Source organism: Alligator mississippiensis, chromosome 13 (assembly GCF_030867095.1).
Source record: "Alligator mississippiensis isolate rAllMis1 chromosome 13, rAllMis1, whole genome shotgun sequence".
Classification (NCBI taxonomy): Eukaryota; Metazoa; Chordata; order Crocodylia; family Alligatoridae; genus Alligator; species Alligator mississippiensis.
The window spans coordinates 1,935,403-1,953,706 of NC_081836.1; the positions used below are offsets into that span (position 1 = coordinate 1,935,403).

Below are 18,304 nucleotides of genomic sequence, written 5' to 3' on the forward strand. Positions count from 1 at the left end.
ATTTGAAGGAGAAAGGGGGGAGCAGGGGGAGAGAGAGACGTGGAGGGAGGGAGCTGGTTTAGGGGCCGGGGATTAACGGGGGGGCTTCGGGGTGCTGCCATCCTGCCCAGGCCGAACGCGCTATAACGGGCGGCACGGGGCAGGGAGGAAGCTCGCCTCTGGCCTGCTCCGGGGCTGCACGAGGCCCAGGGCAAGGAAGAGGCTCCCCAGATGCAGTTGCCCCAGCCATGTAGCCCAGGACCCCTGCACTGCTGTGCCCCGCAGGCATGCGCCCATCTGCTTGCCACCCCGTCCCTAGCACCGCTTCGACCGGGTTTGCAAGGAAGGAACAGGGGGTGACCCAATGCTTTGCCCCATGGAGGACAGCCTCGCCCTGCTGCCTGCGGCGTGTGCCCCTCTGCATGGAGGTACGACCTGTCCCATGGGTGCTAACCCTGGGCGAGGCTTTTCTAGCCCAGGTACTTTGGGGCCAGGAGGTCCTTTATTGGGGCTGCCTTGGGGAAGAGGATTGCAGCAGGGATCTGGCATCCCCCGGGAGCTGAACTCTGCCCTCGCTGGGGTCAAACCAGCCGGGCCAGAATCACCCAGATGGGGACGTTTTTGTGCTTGGTGACTGGAGAAGACCCCTCGTCTCCCCTCTCGGCGCCGAAGCCTGCAGTGTCTTGTTCCTAGTCTCTCCCCTCTCCTGCCCTGTCCTGCCACTCAGGTCTCAGCGAAGAGAAGCCTACAGAAATGTTCCTGCCCTTGACCCGTTTCCAATGATAAAAGGAGGTGGAGGAGCTCATTACCCTAGCAGACCCCCCATCAGGACCCTTGCTCTGCATGCCCTCTCCTTTTCATCTCCTGCCCGTCCCTTCTCTTCAGAGTCAAATGGTGCCAGCCCCCAAGGTGAGCGGTGCGGAGAACGGGCTTGCTCGTGACACGCTGGAGCACACAGCCTGCCACGCTGACCTCCTCTCCGTGCCTGCCGGGCCCCAGGCCCTGCTCCGCAGACACGCTCTCCTCGCCCCGTGCCACTTCACCTTGTGCTACAGCTCTGTCACACGCTACCTCCAAGCAGCTCGCCGGCGTCCTGCGGCTGCTGTGTGTTCATGCATCACACAGCTCCATCTCGCCTCCGCATCAAAGGCAGCACCGCCAGATTGCCTTGCTTTTGACACTTCGCGCCTATTGTTTCACAAGCCAAGGAGCGCTGTTTCCCCAGCCGCTGTCCTGCACGTCAGAGGGTCTCCAGAGGCTCCCGCGCGAGCCCCCTCCTGCAGCACGCACCGTCTCGCAGCAGCAATGGTCTTGGCAGCACCCCAGTCCCTTTCCTTCCCCCCGGTCCCAGTCCTGTCCAGTTAGTAGCTATTAGCTCGGCAGGAGGCAATGCCACTGACTGCTCCCATCCATAGCCATAGCTAGCCTTATTCGATACCGGGGAGTTGGGCAGAGGGTGGGTGGGTGGGTAGATAGATAGATAGATAGATAGATAGATAGATAGATAGATAGATAGATAGATAGATAGATAGATAGTCCCCCTGCTTTACCTGTGGCAGGTTAGGATGTTATGTCAGCATCCTACACTGTTATGTCTTGTGCTTGTGTCAGGGTTGTGTCAGGGTGGTTTTACTAAGAGGTTAGATCATGGATTCGTTTGGGGTGATTCGAACAGGGCTGACCCGACCTCAAGCAGACGGTTGGACTAGTGACCTATGGGGGTCCCTTAGGTCCCTTCCAGCCCTACTTCTCCACGAGTCTGTGATAGCTACCTGGAGAGGTAGATGGCTAGCTAGATGGATGGATGCACAGACAGGCAGACAGACGTGTGGATGGATGGAGAGAGAATGAACTCCGGTACCCGCCGCGCTCCTCTTGCATGGGGAGAAGGGGACGGCGGTTGTGAGGGACCCCTGGAAGAGGAGGCAGGGGAGGGAGGCTGGGCGATCCAGCCGGGCTCCCACCTTTGGCGGTTCCCAGTTTTGTGGCTGAGGCAACACCGCCACCTCGTGGGTTTCCATTTCCCAGCGCCTGCCTCCTGTCTCCACTGCGCCCTGCGCAGCCCGGCCTGAAGGGCAGCAGACGAGACAACACCGTTTATTTCTGCACCACGTCCCCTACCCCAGACGCGGGTCCTCCCCAGCCCGGCAAAAGAAAGGACCGATTCTAGAAGGGAGACGGGGGGAGCGGCTGGGAGATCTTGGGGGCTAGGCTGCATTTATTGATAACGTTTTCACTCCACAGGAAATAAATCCTCCCTGGCGGCACGGACGCGACGAGCGCCCTCCGCTCCGGGAGCGACTCTTCCGATGGCAGAGCCATGGCCTGTCTCCATCACAGCTCCACGCCCTATTGCTAGTCCCCGACACCGGAGACCGCCTCGTACCCCAGGGGTTGGGCGCTGGGAAGCCTGGCAGCCCTCCCCGGCCAAGGGACTGTCCTGCAGGCCAGAGATCTGCAGAGACCCCCTAATTAACACCTCCTCCATCGCTCCTGCCTCTCCCCTTCATTCGCCTGAGTGAGTACGGTCTTCTCAGGACAGGTCCGGTTCATCGGATATACATTCCCGGTACACCCGACGGCCATTCGATCACAGTTTGTCCTGTATGAAATGAGCAGAGAACGGTAGACTGATAAAGCAGCTGCTGAGCGGCAGCTTTGAAACGGTGGTTGTTAGGGGGAAGGTAATTGCACCCCCTTCTCCTCCTGGGACGAGGGAAGCGAGTTGCGACCCCTCCAAGGAGACGTGGCACTTCAGAGACCTGGACCGAGAGCAACGCGGTGGCTTCTGCCCGGTCGGTGCTGTCAGGAGCAGGTGGCAACAGTCCCGCCCCACGTGTCACATCGGGCAGCCGGGAAGGTGAAAGCGTGCGTGGCTGGCAAGATGACCAAAGGCCGCGTGCAAACTGCTGGCAGCTCCACACTTGTGTGGCCATGGAGAAAAGGACATCCCACACAGCTCTCGCGCTCCCAGAACAGGCAGGGCTAGGGGGGGAGTTGAGACGGGCAAGGCACCCAGGCACGGAGCTGGGCCGTGGGTTTGTGCGGGGGGGCACTGCTGGGAAACCTCTGCCTGCATCTGCTGTGGCTCGGATGCTAACTTCAGGGCTTTTGCTGACCACGCTGTTCCAGCAGCTTTGTGCAAAGCAGGGAAAAGCCCCAAAAGGGGAAATGAGCAGGGAAGTGAAACCCAGCAGCTTCTGCCCTGGATCTGCAGGAGCACCCAGCGGATCTCCCCCTCCCCGCTCTCCTCTTCCTTCCTCCTCTCTGGGGAAGGCTGAGAGCCGGCAGAGCCACCTGCCTGGACAGCTCCAGCTGCTGCTTCGGGAGAGGTAAGTCGGTCTCTGCCTCCGGCCCACGCTGTCCCCAGCCCAGGGCTCCCCCGCCCCCTTTTATCCGAGGCCTCTGCGACAGGGCTGCCGACACCGCGCTGCCAACGTGCAGCTTCTCCTTGCAATCCCCGCTCTGCACCGTCTCTACTGACTGGGAAAAGCCTCTCCTGCCCCAGTCTGGCCCCCAGTTTCTCTCCTCAAGCCCAAACAGCCCTGAGAGATACGGTGCAGGGCACGTCCAGCTCAGATCTGTCCTGTGCCCCGGAGGTGGAGAGATCCTGCTCAGGTCCGGGTGGGGGTGGAGGGGTACAAGTTGGGTCTGAGCATGTGTGTGTGCATGTGCACATGTGTCTGTATGCCGTTGTGTGTGTGTAGGTCTGTGTCTACATGTCGCTGTGTGTGCAATTAGGACCCCAGCTTTGTCCGTTCACGTGTGTCTGGTTGTCCGGCCTCAGGGGTCCTTGCTCCCCCATGCTCTGCCGTCTCTGTGGGGCTGCTGGTGTCTGTGGCTGGAAGCAATGGGGTCCCAAACCTACAGCTCGCCCTGTGGGGCTCTTGTTCTTGCAGAGGCAAAATGGGTGGCAGCTTCTGGCTGGTGGCCGGCGCCCTGGCCATGATCCTGGGCACTGTCCTTCCTCAGGAGAACGTGTGCCGAGCACCAGATGGCAAAGACGGCTACCCAGGAGTCCCCGGCCTGGATGGGAGGCCAGGCCAGAAAGGTGACATTGGAGCCCCAGGTAAGACGTGAGCTGGAGCTGACGGGGCTGGGAGCACAGGTCGTCCCTGGGACTTTGTTGCTGCCCTGAGCAGAGGATCGCCTGGCCTGGCCAGCACCTCACCCGGTGGGGGAGCTGGGGGCAATGGGCCAGGATGGCTTGGAGGGGCAGGGGCATGAGCTGGGAAGGGCTTGTGGAGCAGTGTATGGCACTTAGGCCAAGGCTGGGTCATCATCCACCTGCTCTTTGTCGTCCAGGGCTGCCAGGAAGAAGGACCGGGATAAAGGGAGCCAAAGGGGATGCTGGGGAACCCGGGCTGCCTGGAAACGCAGGGGGCCAGGGCTACCGAGGCCCGAACGGCCTCCCTGGACCTGCAGGCGAGCCAGGGCAGCCCGGCACCAAGGGCCAGGTTGGCAATATCCGGGAACAGAGTCGCCCAGCCTTCTCCGCCTCCAGGAAGAGCCCGCTGTCCCGTGGGAACACCGTGATCTTCGACAACGTCATCACCGACCAGGATCGCAACTACAACGCGCAGACAGGGCGCTTCACCTGCACCGCCCCGGGCTTCTACTACTTCGCCTTCCAGGTGATCTCCAACGGGAACCTGTGTCTCAGCCTGGTCAAGGGCGGCACCAAGGTGGTCAGCTTCTGCGACGACAACAGCCGCAGCCTGCTACAGGTGAACTCGGGGGGCAGCGTGCTCAGCCTGGCGGCCCAGGACCAGGTCTGGGTTGAGAGCGACCCGCGCAACGGGAACCGGGTGTTCGACGGCGCCGAGGCCGACAGCGTCTTTAGCGGCTTCATGCTGTTCCCGCAGAGGGAGTGATGGACTGCCCCCACCCTGCTACCTAGCCCCCCTCCACGCAGCTTCATCAAGCCCCCTGCAATAGCAAGGAAACCCAGGTCTTAGCAAGAAACTGCAGCTTAGTGCCCTGGCCTGAGGGCACCACACACGTGCGTATCTGTGGGAGAGAGGAGCGTGCAAGGAGAGGGACAGGGGAGTCTGGACAGACGCCTGCTGCCCCCTCCTTGGTTGGGGGTCACCGTATAACTTAGCAGCCGAATGCGGGGCTGTGAGAAGCGTGGCCAAAGCAATGCCCGCCCACGGGGCAGCAGAGCTCAGTGCCCAGGCACACCGCATGGGGTGGGAGGATGCAAGATGCCTGCTGGGTGGGGATGCTGATGGGGAAAGGCTGAGCTCCCAAGGGCCTGTTTGGTAATATTGTGCTGCTACAAGAGGTTGTTAAAGCACCCAGCTGGGAGAGGCAAGAGGCCAGGTCCTGCTCCATCGACTTCAAGGGACCACGGCTTTGGTCCTATGTGCTTGCCATGCCTGGCAGATTCAGAGCCACGCCACCGCATGTGATGGGATGGTCGGGTGCGAGTCAGAAAGCCTCCCATGCTTAGCACTGCCCCGTTGTGGTCCTTAAAGATTTTCTTTTCTAATTGGCAAGAACCAGGGGCCATGGCATAGGGCAATGGGCAGCTAATGCTTTAAGCCACGTGGCTCAGCATCCCAGCCGTAAGGGCCACACAGGCCACGTGGGGCCCTTGGAGGACCAGCGAGCTGGTCAGCTGGCTCCACTGCTCATCCCCGTGTCAGGACTCAGCTCTGGGCTCCGGCAGACAGACATGGCAGGTGTCTTGCACTTGACCCAAGTTTTGTTCCCAAGTCTACCATGGCAAATCTAGAGTCACCCCATTAACACCAGTGGATTTACTCCAGATTTATACTGGTGGTGAGGGAGGAGACTTTTCCCTTAACCCTTCCTTGAGCGCAGAGGTATGTACGTGATAGCGCAGGATGCGGCTATGCCAGTACCCCAGGCTGTTGTCGGGCTTTCTGCCAATGTGTAGTAGCCATGAGATGGGCTCCACAGACGTGGCGATAATCCTGCACCTGCTGCAGCAGACGGCAGCCAGGATAGGACCTCGCATACTACAGCACCTGTCTCCTTTGGTACCGCCGTGTCTACCCTACCCATCTCCACACACACACGCACATGCACCTTCGTGCGCGGAGCCCTGGGATGGAGCAAGAGCCCATTTCATCCCCTGTCCCGACCTGGGTTAGACGTGCTGACCAGGTGAGACCCCCGAATGTGCTGCCTAGAGCTTCATCTCCCAGCTGGTGCTTCACAGCCATGGGTCTGAGTGCACATCTCCGTGGAAAGCGCTGTCCCTAATGTGGATGTGGTTGGTGAAAGAGGCTATACCGGGGGGGGACAGGGCAGTGACAGACATGGGCTATCTTTGCTGGGCTCAGGGGCTTGCAATCCCAGCTAGGAGCCTGGGAAGCAGCATCTAATCCTCCCGCCAGCACCCCTGCATCTCCACATCTGGCAGGCAGTGCTGATGGGCAGATGCCAGCTGCAGGACAGCAGCAGCAAGGGCCTTGCTAGGGGCCAGTGGCACACAAAACCCCTGGCAGCTGTCCTGCATCTCCCCCGTGAAAAGTGGGCATTCACATAGTACCGCACGCTGTGTCTGGGCATCGAAGGCCTCGTCCCCTTCCCTGGAGACGGCACGTTCCCTCATCACAGTGCAGGGATGCTCGTCTCTCCCCGGTGTGAGAGCAACCCACATCCTCCCTGTAGTCTGAGACACCGTGCCAGACGGGATCAGCTGCCACCAGTGCCATCGTCCAGCTGCGGCGCCTTTATTCTCTGGAAGGAACTTGCTGAAGAGGGCGACTCCCGCTGTACGAAGCCTTGCAAACGGGGAGCTGGCTCCCGGCCACTCCTGCCTTTCACACCCTTCCAGTGAGCACAGACAAATAAACGTCCCCTTGCTGGCTTGCTTTCCCATTCCAGTGTCTTGGCTCTTCTGTCCTATTCACACATCTGTGTGGCACCATCAGTGTCCCGGGCCCATTCCCAAAACCATTTCCATGTCATCCCATCTGCGTCTTGAATAGCAGCGGCCTAAAGGGCAAAGGGAGGGAGGCCTCCGGGCTCGAGCTCGCCAGTCTTTGCAGGCACTGCCCAGCCTCAGCTCCCATCCCAATACTGTCAAGCGAGTTCGTGCTCAGAGTGCACTGTCCCGGAGGAGGTCCCAGGAGCCAGTGTTTGGAGGGAGGTTTTTCCCCGGGGCGGTGTGAGGGACACCTGGGCCGGGTCTGACCTTCACGGCCCCCCACAGACAGATGTGCAGCTACAGGATGGGGACTTGGGGATGGGACCTGTTACACCGCACACAGCAGAGTCCCTGCTCCTCCCCATGGGCTGCAGCGTGGAGACAGGGCAAGAAGGCAGGTGGGCCCGGTGCAAGAGTCTCCTGGAGGAAACCCTCTTCTCCTTCGCAGCTGGAACAAAGCCATCAGCTAGCACAACGGGGCACTGGTCCGGATTGGGTCCTGCCTCAGCATGCATGGACCTGGCTCCCTTCTGCTCCAGGGCCTTTGCTCCCCCTTGTCCCAGCGACTCTCTTTCCTGGAGATAGCACCTGGATCTGTGCAGCCCTGGCTCCAGGCTGGCAGGTGGGGAGCAGGATCCGTGTGCACAGGGCAACTTCTCTAAGAGGCTAACCCATGCCAGGCTGCAGAGGGAAAAGGGTGCAGCCTGCAACTCCCTGCAGGGCGGCTGCAAAGAGGATGGAGCTGGGCTGTTCTCCGTGGGGGCAGGTGAGAGAAGGAGCAATGGGCTCAAGCTGCAGCAAGCGAGGTTGAAGCTGGATTTTAGGAAAAACTCTCTCACTAAATAAAACACTGGAACAGGTTACTCAGAGAGGCGGTGGACTCTCCATCCTTGGAGGTTTTGAAGACCTGGGTAGACAAAGCCTTGTAGTTGGGGCTGGTCCTGCTTGGAGCAGGGGCTGGACTAGATGTGACCCCCCGAGCTCTATTCAACCCTCATTCTTCCCACCCTCATTTTCCGATTCTCTGAATAACACTGGAGCCGAGCCCTTGACCACTGGCCCCTGTAGCTCGGCCCCACGGGCATCCAGCTGCAGGCAGAGCTGGGCCAGGGCAGAGGGCACTAAATCCCGGACCCTTGCGGGGCAGCAGAGCAGAGCAGTGGGAAGTTGGAAAGCCATATAACTACCTCATTCGATACCTGGGAGTACCTGGCCTCAAGCCCCTGCCTCGGGCCACCTGGCTGTTTGCCTGGGGTCCCTGCCAGGCAGGCGGCTTGCCCTCTCCAGGGAGGGCTGGGCTGCAGCTGGCCAGAGTGGCAACGAAAGGCACGAGGCCGGGGGAGCGTAACGCCCATCGAGAGCCCCCACACCACCCCTGCAGTGGGCTGGGTGGCCCCAGCGGTCCCAGGTTTCCAAGAAGTGCTGTTGGGACATCACCTCCCGGCAGTCTGTAGGGTCGTGTCCTCTCGCGGCTGCCACAGGGCCCCCGTTTTTGCCCTGTGCAGGGGGGAGGGCTGAGAAGGGCCCAACCTCAAGGAAAGTGCTTGCTCCGAAGAAACAGGCAGGCAAGGGGGAAGTAAAACTCGGCTGGGGTCCCAGCGAGCGGCTGCTCCTCCCCGCGGGCCTGCTCCTGCCTGCAGCTGGCCACTAACTTCCTCCTTGCAGCGGCAGAGCCTTGCACGGCACGGCACGGCACGGCACGCTGCCCAGCAGCCCGCGGCACACCCAGCTCCCTGCAGTGCCGGACCGCACAGGTAAGAGGTGGGCAGGGCGGCTCCAGCCGGGGTATTCCCTGCACTCCCGCTGGCTCCTTTTGTGCGGGGCATTGCCTTGACCGTGGGCCCCGAGCGTGGCTGTGCATGGCTGCTTTTGGCTGGTCTTCAGCAGGAAGATGCCTGGCGTGGCCAGTGCTCCGGTCGCAGGCTCCGGGCAAGGGGCTTGCTCCACCTCAGGCTTTCCGTGCATGGCTCAGCCCAAGCACGTGGGGTGGCAAGCCCCCTGAGGAGGCTACTGGGGGGCAAGGGGCTGGCTGGCGGTCCTCTACACACAGATGGGGGCACCCACAGAGCCGTGCAGGACCGGGATGGTGTCCTGGACCGATGCTTGTTATGCCCCTGGCATTAAAAGGAGTCTCCGACCACTGCGTTGGTACCAGGAGGACCAGCTCTGTGACCCCAAGGTCAATGCCGCCGGCGGCCTCAGCTCTACTGCCACTGCGGGACCAGACCCGCTGCCCCCAGGGTCCTGGCAGGGCTTTGTGGGGTGCAGCACAGCACGCCCACAAAGCCCCAGCACACCCACAGCACAGCGGGGCAAGGGTGCTCTGGCTAGGGAAGGCTCAGGCCTAGGGTCTTGGGATCCCGGGATGCACGACGCGGCCCGCAGCAGTCGCTGCACCCCTCTCCGCAGCCAGACCAGCCCCCCCAGCCTCTTCCACATTGCATGCCCAGGAAGTTGAGGTGACAGGAGGGAAGGGGCTGCAGAGATGGGCAAGAGATCTTCCCAAGGGAGGCCCTTCTCTGGCTGACAGCAGGGAGCCTTGGCGGAGCATCTCCCTGCCACGTCCCCAGCCTACCTGTGCCTCCGCTGCCCTGCACCCCAGCACCCATCTTCTTTCCACTTTACAGGATCAATATGGGTAAGGGTCTCTGGGACGCCCTGGGCCTGGGCTTGGCCCTTCTCCTCCTGGCTCGGGAGATGGCAGTGGAAGCGGAGGCTCCCCACAACTGCTATGGGACCCCTGGGCTGCCTGGCAATCCTGGCATGCCAGGCAAGGATGGCAGAGATGGACAGAAAGGAGCCAAAGGCGAGCCAGGTAAGTGCCCCATGGCAAAACTCACCCCATGAGGGCCAGGAGCACCTGGGAGAGCCTCAGCGGCTGTTTGAGGTGACAGATCTCAGCAGGGGTGGTCTGTACCCCTCCGGTCGGACACACTCGGAGGGACAAAGCCCAGGGCCAGAGGAGGGGGCAATCCTGCCGCCCAGGGCTCCCATGCACGGGGCAGGCACGGTCGGAGCAGCTCCAGCAACTCCATGCCAGGTCCTTCCTGGAGCGGCCCAGCAGCTGCAACGAGGCGCGCTCAGTGCCCGGGCGCTGGACCGGAGCCGGGCGGGTTATCTGCCTTTTGCAGACCCGGGAGCAGTAGGGAGCTGTCCCAGTGCACGGAGCAGACAGGGCCTTTCCTCTGGTCCTGCTGCTTGGTCCTAACCGAGTCCTCTGGACCCCACAGGCATCCCAGCCATTCCCGGGACCCAGGGGTCCAAGGGGCAGAAAGGAGACCCTGGCATCCCTGGCCTGCCTGGGAAGACTGGTCCCATGGGCCCCGCTGGCACCCCGGGAGACCCCGGGGAACCGGGCTTGGGTGGAGAGCCTGGCGATCCTGGCAGCTACCGGCAGAGGCACCAGGCAGCATTCTCCGTGACCCGGCAAACACCCCAGCACCCGGCCAAGAACACCCCCGTGATCTTCAACCGCGTCATCACCGACATCAGCAACGACTACAGTACCACCACTGGCAAGTTCACCTGCCGGGTGCCAGGCGTCTACTTCTTCACCTTCCATGCCTCCCTCACTGCCAACCTCTGCGTCATCATGTACAAGAACAGGGAGAAGGTGGCCAGCTTCTGCGACCACATCTCCAACAGCAAGCAAGTCAGCTCCGGAGGCATCCTCCTGAAAATGGAGGTTGGGCACCAAACGTGGCTGGCCGTCAACGACTACAATGGCATGGTGGGCATTGGTGGCTCTGACAGCGTCTTCTCTGGCTTCCTGCTCTTTCCAGACTAGGTGGCTTGGACGAGCCTGGGCAGATGCTGGCTGACTGCAAACATGCCAGCCTCTTTGCCTTGCAATGCACCCCTTGGCTCGCACCCTGCCCCGCGCTGACTTGGAAGTGGACCCAGGTCTCTGCTCAGGTTTCTACCCAGGGCCTGGCAGCCTCCGGGAAGGGCTCAGAGCCCTGCATGCTCCCAGAACAATCCTGCCCAAATGCAGAAACAAGCCAAGGCCCTGGGGTTGGAGCGTGTGTAGCTCAAGGGCCGTCAGGTGTGACACATGGGCCCTGCCTAGCAAGAAGCCAGCCCATAAAAGCTCCCTTGCTACTGCTAAACCCAGCCACACCTAATTACTACTGTGCTCTTTGCATTCATTAACCCCCTTTCTTTCAAGCGCTGAAGTCACCCCGGGGTCTCTCCACTTAACCGAGAGGGTCACAGACTACGACCAGATGCGGCCTGGGGGGAACTGGAGGGGAAACTTTTTCCTGTAGTTCATCTGCGCAAGCGCTGAATAAATCCTTTTCTGCACCAGGCAGTTGCTATCTTGTGTTTGTCTGAGCCCAGCGTGTGTGTGTGCATGTGCACATGTTATGTGTGCATACGCACGTTTGTGCGCATGCGGTGGCACCAGTGTCCACAGCCTGTGGTTGAAGGGGTGGGTGGGCACAAGTGGGGGAGACCGCCTTGTTTCAAAGCCAAAAACAGCGCAGCTGAGGGCGGGCAGGACAGCGGTGCAGCCTGGAACAGGCCAGTTCCTCGGCTGGGAGCTCAGACTGGAAATCCAAGAAAAAAAGCTATATTTGAGGTCAAACCAAACCCATTTCTTTGTCCTGAATTTTTGGCAAATCAAAACCTATTTGTTTCGGGTGGAAGAAAACTTTCACTCAACCTAAAGCGAATTGTTTCACGTTCAGGATTATAGATATATATATATATTTTAAATAAAAATACAGAGCTGGATTCTCAAGGGCACGTGACCAAGGGGACCCAGGACAAGTCTGGCTGACCTGGTTTAGAAACAAGTAGTGAGCACAGCCAATGCGATGTATCCCCAATCATTTGGGGCAGATTTTCCCTCTGGAGGACTCGGTGCTCTCCAGGATGAGCTGCTCTCAGCCTTTCCTACTGATGCTGTTTCATCTTGTATAAAATAATCATTAGTTGAGAGAGCAGAGCCCAGATGTCCCACTGGCCAGGCACGTGCCCTCACTCCGTATCTAGCCCACAAAACCTCTCACCGTTCGGTATTAAGTAGAACAGGTTCAGAGAGAGAGATGCCTCCCTTCGGGCACTGCACGGGGGCAACTGAGCTCAACCCCCTGCTGCGAAACAGAGGCACCCGGTCCTCGTGCAGGTGAAGAGCATCCCTACCCAGCAGCAGCACAAAGGATGTTGCTCCCTTGTTTCTTCACCTGGAGCCATTCCCCAAACTGGACCCAAACTAGCAGTCCTAGGGGAGCCAACACTGCATTTTTCAGCCGTTTGCCAAAAGAAAATAATATTCCCCCAGGTCTATACATCTGCTTGACTTCAGACTAGCCCGGCTAACGCCATCTCTGCCCTCCTGCGCACAGCGAGAGGCCGGGAGGAAGGATGAGCTAACACAGAGCCGGAGGGGGGACGTTCATTGTGGTCCCTGGGCTGCTTCCCTGCACCCACTGCCGGGCTCTCGGCCTCCCCCCAGCCCAAAGACCCTGAGCATGGCGGAGGGTGCGCACTCAGTGCTGCGTGTGACAAGGTAGGCATGGCTCCTACTGGGAAGAGGAGCTGGTGGCTGTCTCAGACAGCAAGAAGAGCAGGTAACATGAGAAAGCATAAGAAACATGAGAAAGCGCAGGCAGCGTTTTAGGAAGTGAAACAGCCGGTCCCACCAGCCTGCCGCTGTGGTCCGGCGTGCAGCCGTGGCTGAACACGGACTGGCTGCAACATCACGGAGCTGACCCGTGAAGGACCGACCCGCTGATGCCACAGCGGCTCTGTCCTTACTGTTTTGTCAGATTTGGGCTCTTTTATCCATGCAACAGAAGGATAAATCTGGATTTTACCCTGGGGCTTCTTGGTGCAGAACAGCCTGGTCCCTTGTCTGAGGGCTCCTTGTAACCCTAACAGCATGCCGTGGTGGGAAAGGGTGGACGGTGGGGCCACGAGCTGGCAGCACACGGAGGGGACAGCCCAGGGCATTTCCTGGCCACGTGTTGCTCCGGGCAGGGGCCCAAACCCGTGCACGAAGGATGCTGAGCAGCCACGTGAGCACGGGGTGCTCTGCTGAGCCTGCAGAAAGCACTTGCGGCCCACTGGGAATGACAGAGGAAGCGAAAGTGTCTGTGCAGGGGGGACAGGAACTAAAGATAAAAAAGGGATGTGAACAGGCCCTGTCCCAACGCTCAGGCCTTCCCGCTTGCAGCAAACTTCCTCTTCCCCCCTCCCCATTTCCAAGCAGGAGGGTGACGCCTCCCGTGCCCGGCTCCCCGTCAGTGCTGCAGACGGCGCAAGGTAAGTGCCGGACCCCTCACAGCATGCTCCAAGAGCCAAGAGAGAGCCGTGTGCTTGGAAGCCACAAGGCTACGTGGAGCCATCTCCCTACGGGGCTGCACGGGGGGGCCAGGACACTGTGTCCCCACAACTGGCCTCGAAGGCACACGCTGTGCCCAGTGGGTCCCGCCTGGCACTGGGCAGGGTGGTCCTCAATGCGGTGGGTGTCTGATCAGATGAGAGGACGCTGCCCTACCAAGGGCCAGCCTTTTAGAGGGGCAGCCTGTCGTGCCGCAGTGTTTTGGGGTCCGGCGGGTGCCGGGATCTTGTGCAGTAGGAACAGGAGATACCTATTGCATCCCGTCGGTGCGTCCGGTCACACGTGGGAGGGAGGTGCTGGAGCTGGGGGGGCACGACGGCAGATTTGGGTTGCATAGTAGGGAAGTGTAAAGCCCTGGGACAGCCGGGCTGGAAGAAATGTGCAAGTCACATCACCGGAGGTTTCTGAGCCAGAGGCGGTTTGCACGCCCTGAATCCTGCCTCCGAGCAGGGAGCGGGCGAGCTGACTTCGGTGATTTCCGCAGCGGAGGGAGCTCACGGGGCTCAGGGAGGCCGAGCGCGAGAGACGGCAAAGCAGAGCTGTGTGCTCAGCTGCGTGCCCCGATGACAAGGCTCATTAGACGGTGGATCCTCCTCGGGGCAGCCCTGGGCCCAGGCAGCGAGAGGGGCTTGTCTTTTAGGTTCACAAGGGCTGAATTCTGCTTCCACTTACGTCGGTGTGAACTCAGAGCAGTTCCTGTACAGCCGCTGTAGTTGCTGAAGGTGTAAATCTGAGAAGGAGCTGGCGCTAAAGGTTGTGGGTGCCTGAGTAAGCAAGGGAGCTCTCCTCCACCCGGCAGCCCCGGTGTCACTGGAGCCCAGGGCGGTGGGAGCCACGGACGGCACCGGTCTGAGCCGTGCCGGGGAGAGCAGTGCTGGGCTTTCCCCTCCTGCTCTCTGCTCTGCAGAGCCAACGTGGCACAAGAAGAGGGCTCTGCTGCCTCGTCTCCTCTCCCTCCGGCACCCAGGCTGCAGAACAGCTCTGTCTGTCTGCCTAAATGTCACTGGGGCCCGAGCTCGGAGACCTCGACTTGCCGAGCGAGTGAGAGTCCTCTCCTGCATACGAGGTACACCTCCCTCTGCAGCGGGGCGATTGCACCCTGCTTCCCTTCCCAGAGCACATCCTCCCCTGACATTTCCCTGGATTTCCTCGTGGCACCGCACACACAACTTCCAGGGCAGACATCGCACAGGACAGAGCAGTCCTCAGCACTCGGATCAGCACATTTTACAGCCTTCCTACAGCCCCTGTAACTCTGCTGTGTCCTTTTGCCTTCCAGCACCGCAGCCAACATGCAGGCAGTGTGGGTGATGCTCATCTGCCTGGCTGCAATGCCAGGGGCCAGTGCCAGTACCTGCAAGGGCATTGCAGCAATCCCAGGACTCCCCGGTGTGCCGGGACGGCCCGGCTCCAATGGCAGAGATGGCGAGAACGGCCATAAGGGAGAGAGAGGTAAGACGCAGGCCGGGGACCTGTTGGCTGTATTGCAACCTTGTGCAAGGGCAGCTTCGGTGTGAAGTGCAAGGCCAGGCATTCACCCCCTGGACAGGCCCTGCTGCTGGGACTGGCGTTAGCAGCTCCCAGCCTGGATGCTCTTTGGTTAGCAGGCAGCTTGCAGCTTCCAGTAAAGGACCTGGCCCATCATAGGGACAAGGAATGACACCCCCAGCTCCGCTCTGGGGAGATCACCAGGAGGTGGGGATGAGAGAGGCAGGGAAGTGGGGAGTCTGAGAAGAGCTGCCTGATAGCGGGGAATGGATGCAGGTCACCGGACACAGGGGATGCAAGGAGCCAAGGGCAAGAAGAGCAGCTACATAACCGTGGCAGACAGGGTGGCCGTGGGAGGGCCAGGAGGGGTCCGTGGCGTGTGTGCTGGGGTTGCAGGAGTGGCTGCACTAGTGGCCAGTTTAAGGGGAAATGCTGATGTAAAGCGGGCCGAGAGTGTGCCTGGCCCAATCCCCTCCTAGCAAGTGGCTGTGGACCATGACAAGACCTTGGGGGTCGTCTCACACCTTGGCAGGTAAAGGGTGATATGAAGCTACCAGCTATCGTGGGTCTTCTACTCACGGTTCCCGTTTCCTCGCTCCCCAGGTCCGCCCGGCCAGACGGAGGATCAAGCGGAGCTGGGGGAGAAAGGAGACCCAGGACTCCCAGGCTTCCCTGGGAAAGTCGGCCCCAAGGGCCCTGCCGGTTCTAGGGGTGCTCCGGGCCCCAGAGGTGCCCCTGGACGCAAGGGCGAATCCGGGGACTACAAGACATCCCTCAAATCGGCCTTCTCAGCTTCCAGGACCATTAACATGCTCCCCCGCCGGGACCAGCCCATCCGCTTCGACCGCGTCATCACCAACGAGAACGGCCACTACGAGAACAGGTACGGCCGCTTCACCTGCAAGATCCCGGGGCTCTACTACTTCACCTACCACGCCACGTCCAGGGGCAACCTCTGCGTCAACATCAAGAAGGGCAAAGGGAACCGGGGGGAGAAGGTGGTGACCTTCTGCGACTACGTGCACAACACCTACCAGGTCACCACGGGCGGCGTGGTGCTGAAGGTGAAAGCAGACGAGTCCGTCTGGCTGGAGCCCACCGAGAAAAACTCCCTGGTGGGAATCGAAGGGGCCGACAGCATCTTTTCGGGGTTCCTGCTCTTCCCCGACAACTAGCAGCCCCGGGAGGGTCAGTCGTGGGCTCCCCATGGCATATGCATCAGCCAAACTATCTGCTCTGCAGCCTGCTAAGACCCTGCCGGGCACCGCGCAGGCTGGAGACCCAGGCTGTGCTCCGAGCTGCGCGGGGTGCTCCGTTTGCCAGGCCCATTGCACCAGGCTCTGCATCGTGTTGTGTTGTGCACCCGTCTCACTGCTTGGACTTGCTCCTGGCTCATCCTCTGCTTCAGCAAGCAGCTTCACAGCAGCGATTGTGGAAACCACCGCCCCAGGAGAGCTATTGCAGAGTCTCAGTGCAATGCCCGCGACTCCTGAGGTGGTTCATCCTCTCAGCCCATCTCGAGGGGACCAGTGGGCACTGTGCAGTGGACTGCATCATTTGTTGGGGAGGGGTGGCCCACTCGGCTGTGCCGGCTGCTTTTTCCGCTATAGCGCCTTGCTGATGCTTGCATGCTTGCAGCCACGGCGGTGTGCTTCCGGTCAGACTCCCCTGAGCTCCTGCCTGGCACGGTGCTTCAAAGCAAGCCCTCTGCATAATGCTGACCTTTGCAGTGCAGAAATGCCACCTTCCTTGACCAAGGTCAAGGCGTCTCTGGCCTGGAGCCAGCCTGGGCAGTGCTGTGAGAGGCTCGTTCTCCAGTCCAGAGAAGGATTCTCCACCCCTCCTCAGCCTGCAGCTTTCATTTGGCTTCTTCTTGCTCCTGGCAGATGCTACCCTTTCAAATAAGGAAAACCAGTAACAGCGAAGGGTCCCAGAAGGTCTAGCCAGGTGGGAGTCCTTCTGGCAATGGGGATTACCCATCATGAATGCCAGTGTGAAAGTCATGGGACAGTAGGAAAAGACCACACCATCAGAGCCCGTGGTGGACATTTAGAGGCCCCCTCCATCCCCTGCCTCTCTGGACGTAGCGAGACCTGGCTGTGATGTACTCAGGCCTTTGCGCTGCAGGGCAGTGATGTGAACAGGTGTAAGGCGCAGTCCCCAGGAGGGACCAAGCCCGGGAACAACGTGGGACTGGGACTCGGAAAGATCTGGATTTTGCTTATCAGCTGATCCTGAGGATGCTGAATGAAGCGGGCCTGACACCGTGCGGCTCCCTGCCGCAGCCGGCAGGAGAGAGGAAGTCTCCGGCTCTGCCACGTCCGTGAGGACACAAGTAGGCCCTGGCCAGCACGGTGCTGGGTCCCTGCTGTCTTCTTGCAGCTGGTGCTGCTGTCCCGGGGGTTGCGCATGCTAACGTGGGTCTCATTCTTTGCCAGGGCCCCTGCTGAGCAAAGCTAGTCAATAAATGCAATGTTTGCTATTGATTTTGTTGTTCTATTTTAGCGAGCAGGTTGCCTGACAGTGCGTCGGCTGTGATCTGTGGGCACCAGTGGGGAGGGGAAGTCCTGGACAGCCTCTAGCACCTGGCTTAGTCAACAGAGATGTGACTGCACCCACGGGGCGACTGCCCACCTTCTCAAGCAACAGACCTAGCCTCTGCCTCCCTTTTGGCTCCTCTTCACCCCTCTGGGTCCTTGGCTGGGGTCTGCAGCCTTGGGAGACAGCAGGGAGCTTGAGATGTGCTCCTGCCCTGCTGAGATGGGCCCGGACAGCCCCGGCACCTGCTGTTTCTTGGTGCAACTGGGGCTGCAAACATAGCCCCCCTCCTCCCCAGCAGGACACGGGGAAATCCAGCTTCGGGGGACAGACGTCTCTGAGGCAAACAATGAACAGACCTAACACCGCCTAAAACACAGGTTCCCGACCTCGCCGCACGTCAGAACGAGACCTTGCCGACTAGGTCCCTCGAGGCTGGGGGAGGGCAGTAGACGGGAGCCATCCCCATATGCCCTTTGGTGATCACAGGGCTTGGCTTGGTCTGGGATTGGGGAGCTGTGTGAAGCTGTTTGTGCTGAAATAGGTCTGGACCTTTATAAGCTGGATGCTGGGGACTGAGAGCATAGATCCAACTCCTCAGGCACGGATCTGGTTTGCTCAGTTACCGATAGATAGATAGATAGATAGATAGATAGATAGATAGATAGATAGATAGATAGATAGATAGATAGATAGATAGATAGATAGATAGATAGATAGATGATTTTCTCTCTCTGCAGCAATGTGAGGTTACCCTAACACAACCTAGGAACCATGACCCAGAGTTAACCCTTGCCTGAAGTGAAGTAACTTTAAGATGCTGGGAGTGCACGAAGCAAGAGCCAACAAGCCTCAGCTTGCATTTTAAGTGCCTTTAGTGTAATCCAAGACAAGTGCAATGAATAAATTCACTCTTAGGCGAAAGCTGGAAGGCTCCAGCGTAGATCTCAGCCGTGTACCAGCAGGTGACACCAGAGAGTCAGTCTGGAGGCTGCTCCGCTCCATCCATCCCTGCACAGAAGGGATGACGGGCTGTAGCCTGGGCC

At 60.1% G+C, this 18,304-nt stretch overlaps 3 protein-coding genes across 3 annotated transcripts; all 3 read left to right on the top strand.

Annotated features, from left to right (window-relative positions):
- The first annotated feature begins 2,250 nt into the window (after positions 1-2,250).
- On the top strand, positions 2,251-6,834 carry C1QA (complement C1q A chain). Its single transcript, XM_059716256.1, has 3 exons — positions 2,251-3,311; positions 3,879-4,048; positions 4,285-6,834. Exons 1-3 carry the CDS (start codon positions 2,914-2,916, stop codon positions 4,851-4,853), a joined length of 1,137 nt encoding a protein of 378 aa, XP_059572239.1. The 5' UTR covers positions 2,251-2,913; the 3' UTR covers positions 4,854-6,834.
- A 1,676-nt stretch (positions 6,835-8,510) lies between these two features.
- C1QC (complement C1q C chain) lies at positions 8,511-11,193 on the top strand. Its single transcript, XM_019495284.2, has 3 exons — positions 8,511-8,637; positions 9,511-9,698; positions 10,114-11,193. Exons 2-3 carry the CDS (start codon positions 9,518-9,520, stop codon positions 10,668-10,670), a joined length of 738 nt encoding a protein of 245 aa, XP_019350829.2. The 5' UTR covers positions 8,511-8,637; positions 9,511-9,517; the 3' UTR covers positions 10,671-11,193.
- A 1,836-nt stretch (positions 11,194-13,029) lies between these two features.
- On the top strand, positions 13,030-17,206 carry C1QB (complement C1q B chain). Its single transcript, XM_059716282.1, has 3 exons — positions 13,030-13,153; positions 14,512-14,684; positions 15,324-17,206. Exons 2-3 carry the CDS (start codon positions 14,525-14,527, stop codon positions 15,893-15,895), a joined length of 732 nt encoding a protein of 243 aa, XP_059572265.1. The 5' UTR covers positions 13,030-13,153; positions 14,512-14,524; the 3' UTR covers positions 15,896-17,206.
- Positions 17,207-18,304: the final 1,098 nt, after the last annotated feature.

Bases quoted from the DNA above. Each gene is read 5' to 3' on its own strand.
- C1QC (XM_019495284.2), top strand. From the start codon at position 9,518: ATGGGTAAGGGTCTCTGGGACGCCCTGGGCCTGGGCTTGGCCCTTCTC. The intron at 9,699-10,113 runs GTAAGTGCCCCA...TGGACCCCACAG, and splicing joins AGGAGCCAAAGGCGAGCCAG to GCATCCCAGCCATTCCCGGG.
- C1QB (XM_059716282.1), top strand. From the start codon at position 14,525: ATGCAGGCAGTGTGGGTGATGCTCATCTGCCTGGCTGCAATGCCAGGG. The intron at 14,685-15,323 runs GTAAGACGCAGG...CTCGCTCCCCAG, and splicing joins CGGCCATAAGGGAGAGAGAG to GTCCGCCCGGCCAGACGGAG.
- C1QA (XM_059716256.1), top strand. From the start codon at position 2,914: ATGGAGAAAAGGACATCCCACACAGCTCTCGCGCTCCCAGAACAGGCA. The intron at 3,312-3,878 runs GTAAGTCGGTCT...TTGTTCTTGCAG, and splicing joins CAGCTGCTGCTTCGGGAGAG to AGGCAAAATGGGTGGCAGCT. The intron at 4,049-4,284 runs GTAAGACGTGAG...TTTGTCGTCCAG, and splicing joins AGGTGACATTGGAGCCCCAG to GGCTGCCAGGAAGAAGGACC.